The sequence below is a fragment of the Catharus ustulatus genome, chromosome Z, assembly GCF_009819885.2.
Source record: "Catharus ustulatus isolate bCatUst1 chromosome Z, bCatUst1.pri.v2, whole genome shotgun sequence".
Taxonomy (NCBI): Eukaryota; Metazoa; Chordata; class Aves; order Passeriformes; family Turdidae; genus Catharus; species Catharus ustulatus.
The window spans coordinates 2,684,823-2,691,814 of record NC_046262.2 but is presented as its reverse complement, the minus strand read 5'-3'; the positions used below and the strand labels follow the sequence as shown (position 1 = coordinate 2,691,814).

General features: G+C 48.9%; 1 protein-coding gene across 1 annotated transcript; it reads right to left on the bottom strand.

Annotated features, from left to right (window-relative positions):
* Positions 1 to 2,601: 2,601 nt before the first annotated feature.
* Positions 2,602 to 6,839, bottom strand: ATP5F1A (ATP synthase F1 subunit alpha). The gene is made up of 9 exons (XM_033085354.2): positions 6,637 to 6,839; positions 6,393 to 6,559; positions 6,115 to 6,263; positions 5,034 to 5,185; positions 4,681 to 4,905; positions 4,469 to 4,576; positions 3,812 to 3,956; positions 3,462 to 3,612; positions 2,602 to 2,805 (listed from the first exon to the last, which is right to left on the bottom strand). Exons 1-9 carry the CDS (start codon positions 6,805 to 6,807, stop codon positions 2,724 to 2,726), a joined length of 1,350 nt encoding a protein of 449 aa, XP_032941245.1. The 5' UTR covers positions 6,808 to 6,839; the 3' UTR covers positions 2,602 to 2,723.
* Positions 6,840 to 6,992: the final 153 nt, after the last annotated feature.

The following is a 6,992-nucleotide window of genomic DNA, read 5'->3' as shown; positions in this document are numbered from 1 at the left end:
CCGGGAAGCCTGTGCTAGGCCAGAAAAACTCTGCAGGTGAAGAAATTTTCCTAATAGCCAATCTAAAGCTATTCTGGCACAGTTGCAGGCTGTCGCCAGTCCTGTCCCTATTCCCTGGGATAAGATCCCAAATCCCCCCGGCTGTCCCCTCCTGGCAGGGAGTTGTGCAGAGCCACAAGGTCCCCCCTGAGCCTCCTTTCCTCCAGGCTGAGCCCCTTTCCAGCCGCTCCTGAACACACAGATCCCTGTATCACACAGTATCACACAGTTCACAGTATCACAGTTCACTCCCTTCACACTGTATCGCACAGTTTATTAGAGGCCATTGCCTGACACAAGGCACTCCGTCAGCGACCTCTGAGCAACGCTTGGAAAAAACACTGTGTACTGAAATGTCCAAATCACCTCCACCACACTCAATTGTTGCCTCTGCTGGAATAGAGGGACAGCTAAAACACTCCAGTAATGTAGAAAAAAAAGGCATTTTTAACTTACTGAAACAGGTCTGCTCAATTGTAACCTGAGGCTGATTTAGGCAGACTAACCCTGTGCATGGGTAGCCTCCTGCCACACGACAGAACAAACCATCGCCATGAATCCTCACTATCAAGTACCTAAATGGGCTCTAAGAGAGCTGGAGAGGGACTTTGGATATGAACACAGAGTTACAGAACAAGGAGGCATGTCTTCCCAGTGAGAGAGGGCAGGGAAACAGGGGATATTGGGCAAAGACTCTTCCCAGAGAGGAAGGTGGGGCTGGGGCTGCCCAGAGCAGCTGAGGCTCCCCACCCCTGTCAGTGTCCAAGGCCCGGCTGCATGGGGCTTGGAGCAGCCTGAGACAGGCGGATAGAGATGATCTTTAAGGTACCTTCCAATCCAAACCGCTCTGGGATTCTGTGATCCACTCCCAGCTTCTCAGCCCCACCCCTTGGCCAGGGCAGCTCATGGCACCACTCAGGAACGGTGACACATCCTCCAAAACCTTCACCCACTGACCTTCACTCTGACCTGACTGGACGCATTAACACACGGTGCTTCCGTGAGGAAGTTACCATCTTCCTGCATCGCAGCAGCAAGAGGGCAGAAACCAGAACCTTGGAACATTTATCTTATGTTACTAAAAATAATAATAAAAAAAAATACTTCTGTGAAGTTTTGGACTAGGACACCTCTGAGCTCAGGGCTTTTCAACTACAGCAGCACGTAAGTAAAACATGGCACAGCAACACCAAGTAGTAACCAGGACTTAGTCACTGGGCAGAAACAGTCACAAGCTGTAAAAGCTGTCCTGGAAGGAACAAGTGAGGTTGGCACCCAGAGTGGAAAAGTTCCACAGCAGTATTCCCTCACACCTGCGAGGCCCCCCAGCCACCTCTTCTGGGGCTGTGGGGTAAAAAAAAAAAGATGGTGAAGGAGCAAAGATTTGCAGATGTCCCTCCTCCTGGAATACAGCACTAACTGCTCTCAAAAAGGATCTGCCATCTCTGAATTGCAAGCGTGTGTTTGTTTTTGAGAGCTGCAGAGCTCACTCTCAAAGCACTCACACCATTAAGGAGAGAAGCCTGATAGGGAGGCAGGACACTCCTGTACAGAAGTTAACTGGGGACAGTGCACCCATCAAGTGCAGTCCTGCCCCTGCAGCCCGGACCCCTGTGCTGATCCCCCAGCCCGGGCAGCAGGGCAGGGGGGATTCTGCCCCTGTGCACCTGAAACCTGCAGAGCTGCCCCAGCCCTGGCCTCCAACAGCATAAGGAGGTGGAGCTGCTGGAGTGAACCAAGATGAGCAGAGAGTTAGGACACTGCTCAGCCTGCAGAAGAGGCAGCTTTGGGGCGACCTTACACAGCCCTCCAGTACCTGAAGGGAGTTGACAAGATGGATGGAAAGAGACTATTTACATGGGCCTGGAGTGATAATGAGTAATGGCTTAATATTGACAGGTTAGATGGGATATTGGAAAAAATTCTTGCCTAAGGTTGGTGAAGCCCTGGAACAGGGTGCACAGAGCAGCTGTGGCTGTTCCATCCCTGGAAGTGTCCAAGGCCAGGCTGGACAGGACTTGGAGGAACCTGGAATAGTGGAAGGTGTCCCTGTCCATGACAGAAGGGTGGAGTGAGACAATCCTCAAGGACCTCTCCAAAACCATTTTGGGATCCTCAGATATAAATCTCTAGCTATTACTACTGTGACAGCTACATCTACAGTCGTCCTGAGACACAAGGACCAGTATTCCAAAGGCCAGGCATCAGGATGGGTCAGACAGATTCCAAGAAATGCTCTGTCGGTGTCAGGCAGTTAAGACATTCCTGTAAAATCCAGTGAGTTATCCCCATAAGACAGCCCAAGCTGCCTCCCCTTTCTGTAGGGTAAGCTGCCTGGCACAAAGGAACAGTGAGAAGGTCCCTCAGCTCTGTCACTCTCCTGGTTCATGTCAGGGGAGTTTGCCCACTCAACCATTAAGGAGACCCCCGATTTCCAGAGTTCCTCCAGCAGGGCTGTGTGCAGGGGAGTTCAGCTCCGTGGTTCTTCAGGCACAAGAGTGAGCCAGAAGTGTGGACAACAAGTAATCATTCAGAACACAGTATTTTTACATTCAGAACAGAGCCTTTTTACATGGGAACCTTTATTCTCACCGAGATCTGTACATTCAAGTGGCACATGCTTTCGTCTTTGACGGAGCTGGAACACTGGGTCACAACAGCCTGGTTACAACAGTTTTAAGAGTTTATGCCTCGAAAGTAGCCAGGAAATTTGTGACTATTTCCTTCAACTTCGCTTCTGTCTGGTCAGAGATCTTCCCTTCGGTCCTGTGGGAAGAGTTCAGTTAAATTCTGACACAGCAATCAAAACAGGGTCAACCCCAAGACAAACGCAGAAGCTTTACAACAAACCTCCCCATTTGTAACAAATTTAGTACATAAATGTTTGGTGCATGAAGCCATCCCACTGATAGATCATCCCTTCTCTTAAAAGGGGCAGTCCTGTTTAACAACTGGAATTTGTTTCACAAATTCTTTCAGAACAGCCACATGTATTCCAACAAGGCCCAACCTTGAGCTGTGCCAGAGAGAGAAGGCAGACGATTTTCTTCATGACAAAAAAAGCCAGGACTAGTTTCCAGGACAGGACTATGGAAATACTCAATCCCCAACAATTCACTCAGCAGCACTTAACCCACACCACAGCACTCCAACAGCTAAAGCTGTCCACAACATTGCAACTGATTCAATCAAGTGACTTCTGCAACAGGTTAGAGCAGATGTTGCAAGAAGGTTCACTTTAAGCATCAGCTGCATTTCCTAAGAGCTGAAGCTGATGGTAGGAAGGCTGATTTAACCCCCAGTTTTGATACAGTCAGCTGAATGCCTGAAGCTGTAGGATACACTAAATTAAGAGTTTAGTGACCAGTATCTGCACTCCAGACATCAACAGTCTTGGGATAAAGCAAGATAAACCACCATACCTGATTGTGGAGAGGAGTGACTGGTGCTGGCTCAGCACATGAGCTAGGAAAGCACTCTCAAATTTTGTGATCTTGCTGGGCTCCAGCTTGTCCAAGTGACCTCTCACACCAGCATAGATGACTGCCACCTGCTCCTCAATAGCCATGGGAACTGCAAAAAAGACAGCACTCACACCACTGGAACTCTTCCATCAGGACACAATTGGAAGACCAAGCATACACAGACAGCTCGGTTCAAGCAGATCTGCTTTTACCATGAGCACAGAACAGACACAAATGCTAAGCAAGCCCAACCTCGTTAGCACAAGGCACTAACGGGCACCCAGACCTGCCAAGCGCAGGGCACTCACCGTACTGGCCCTGCTTGAGCAGCTCTGTCAGGCGCACGCCGCGGTTCAGCAGCTGCTGGGTGGCAGCGTCCAGGTCAGAGCCGAACTGGGCGAAGGCAGCGACCTCCCGGTACTGAGCCAGCTCCAGCTTCATGGTACCAGCCACCTGCAGGGCACAAGTCAGAGCCACTGTGATCACCTCCAAGTGGGTACAGCAGTTTGAAGGTTATCTGGCAGCTGACAGTTGTCACAGGTCAGCTCTGCCGTGCATTCCAGACAAGTCAATCTAAAAACTGACAGATGATCATAAATATCACAAAAGTCCTGCATAAGTATGCAACTTGTCCTCTAAAACAGCAAATGTTTCTATGAAATCTAATTCCATGTCTGGACTAAAAGCCTGTAGTTAAGACAGCATTCTCTAATTCTAAGTAGTAACACATGAACACTTAATCCTCTATCTTTATGCAAATACCGTTTCCCTTTCTCCCATGCCTTTCTCAGCAGGCAATGGAAGTATTAAGGAGATCTCCAAAGTTTCTTCTTTCATAATTTCATAACACTAAGAGATCCAAAGCTTTATTCCTTCTCCGTTCACAGCTCATCAGAGCGAAAAGGCTGGGAAGGCCTACACACCACTCATCTCTAGCACAAGGAGGAACAGAATTTCTCACTTACCTGCTTCATAGCCCTGGTCTGAGCAGCAGAACCCACACGGGACACAGACAGACCAACGTTGATGGCTGGACGGATCCCCTTGTAGAACAACTCAGTTTCCAAGAAAATCTGCAGGATAGAATTGTATCATTATGCTGTTCAGAAGCCTGGAGGCCTCCTCAGAGACCAGCCACGAAGTTGTGCGGAGATGCTGGGCGGTGAGGAAGCCCTACCTGTCCATCAGTGATGGAGATGACATTGGTTGGAATGTAAGCAGACACATCCCCAGCCTGAGTCTCGATGACAGGCAGGGCGGTCAGGGAGCCGCCCCCGAAGGAGTCGTTCATTTTGGCTGCTCTCTCCAGCAGGCGGGAGTGCAGGTAGAACACATCGCCCGGGTAGGCCTCACGGCCAGGGGGACGGCGCAGCAGCAGAGACATCTGACGGTAGGCAACAGCCTGCGGGGAGCAAGGACAGCCTTCAGAGTTCAGCACCTCACTCAGCAGTTTGGACTGCTACCTGAGGTATTCTTACAGCAACAAACACCAGTGTAACACCCCAAGGCCTAAAACCAAGGTTTCCTGACCTGCTTGGACAAGTCATCATAGATGATTAGGGCGTGTTTCCCGTTGTCTCTGAAGTACTCCCCCATGGAGCAGCCTGAATAGGGAGCCAGATACTGCAGGGGTGCTGCATCGGATGCTGTGGCAGACACCACAATAGTGTACTTCATGGCATCTGGAAAGAATTGGAGACACCTCAGTGTATGCCATCGTGCCCAAAATCATCAAACGCAACAAGCATGTAAAGCACCGGTGCGGAAGCAAGTCCAAGCAGTGTCATTACACTGCTACAGGAAAGCCCAGCACACCAGCTGAACACATCTGCCAGCACAACTGACTCAGGAAGTCTCAAGGGCAAGTTTGGAGCAGCTAACATCTAATATTTGCAGACTTCTTTCCCATTTAAAACAAAGCTTAAAACTAAGACAAGCTTTTGTTCTAGAAAAAACTCACACTGAAAGCCCACAGTTTCCTGCCTGCTGCAAGAGAGTACAACCTTCTGTGACATAGTCTCAAACTAATTACTGCCCTTAAAATGTGGGTTTTTCCATGACAGATGTCAGGACCACCAGGTATGAGTGCAAAGTGCCTGATCTCCTGTGAGCTCTGCTAAATGTGGAGCCTTGGTCATGGATATCACTGGCTCTGGAGAGATGCTATCATGTAATGCCTTGTGTTTGGGCAGTGAAAGCTCTTCACTGCATTTCCAGCTGCCACTCACACTGACTGGCACATGGAACACATGGGACAAATGCCAAGTCCATGATAACTTGAAGGCCACAGCTTGTCACCAGGCCTGCCTGACAGCCAAGATGAAGCTTTCAACTCTGCTGAAAAAAACCCTAAAACCACAGGGTGACTTTTCCAGAAGCAATTCAGCAGTCTGAGGGCATCAGAATAGTTTTCCTAATTGTGATACAGCAAAATGAGGTTTTTTCCCCCCAGATAGCTATAGAGATTTCTTGTTCACAAAATTAAGTAATTTACTCATGTAATATGAATTCTGGCTGCTAGTGTAGACAGAAGAGGCAACAGTAGTACTCAGTATTCCAAGGAAAACAATGTCACTAGGTGCCAGGCTCAACCATCTCCCAAAATCCATACCTGCATCAGTGAGCCTCTTAACCAGCTGAGCAACAGTGGATCTCTTCTGGCCAATTGCAACATAGATACAGTACAGTTTCTTCTTCTCATCTGTGCCATCGTTGAATCGTTTCTGGTTGATTATTGTGTCAATTGCAATTGAAGTTTTGCTGTGGAACAGAGAGGCTGGTGAGTGAAGCTGCCCTAGGTTGTACCAGCCCCTACCCAACATTATGTCCAGTTCCACTGTACCTGAGACTCAGCTTAAGAAACATTTTAGTCTTGAGTATTTAACTTACCCAGTCTGTCTGTCACCAATGATCAGCTCACGCTGGCCACGACCAATGGGCACCAAGCTGTCCACAGCCTTAATCCCAGTCTGCATGGGCTCACGCACAGAGATCCTGGGAATGATCCCAGGGGCCTTCAAGCCAACTCTCCTACGTGCCTTAGATGCAATAGCACCCTAAAAGAGAGGAAAAACTGCTGAGGTCTGCATCACAGAGATACAAGCAGAGGTACTTAGCACCCAGCTACACTCACCTTCCCATCAATTGGGTTGCCCAGGGCATCCACAACACGGCCCAGCAGCTCCTCCCCCACTGGAACATCCACGATGGCACCAGTCCTCTTCACAACATCCCCCTCCTTGATCAGTCTGTCGTTACCAAACACGACAACACCAACATTGTCAGGCTCCAAATTCAAGGACATGCCCTGGAACAGACATCACATCACCCTGAGAAAATCCATACTGACATGCATAAAAACTTTAATAGTGACGTGATTATAGTGACATTGTACAAAATCCTACACTATCTACCTCAACCTTGTGAGGACAGTCAAGGTTCAGCTTTTATGTACAAAGAGTTTATCTCCTTCCACACAGGTTAGAGAAC

What these genes read in the sequence shown, in the direction of transcription:
- ATP5F1A (XM_033085354.2), bottom strand. Translation starts at nt 6,807, where the DNA reads ATGTCCTTGAATTTGGAGCCTGACAATGTTGGTGTTGTCGTGTTTGGT. An exon ending in TAAGAGGCTCACTGATGCAG is followed by an intron (nt 5,186 to 6,114) that starts GTATGGATTTTG and finishes AATTCTTTCCAG; the next exon opens with ATGCCATGAAGTACACTATT. An exon ending in AGACCAGGGCTATGAAGCAG is followed by an intron (nt 3,957 to 4,468) that starts GTAAGTGAGAAA and finishes TGTGCCCTGCAG; the next exon opens with GTGGCTGGTACCATGAAGCT.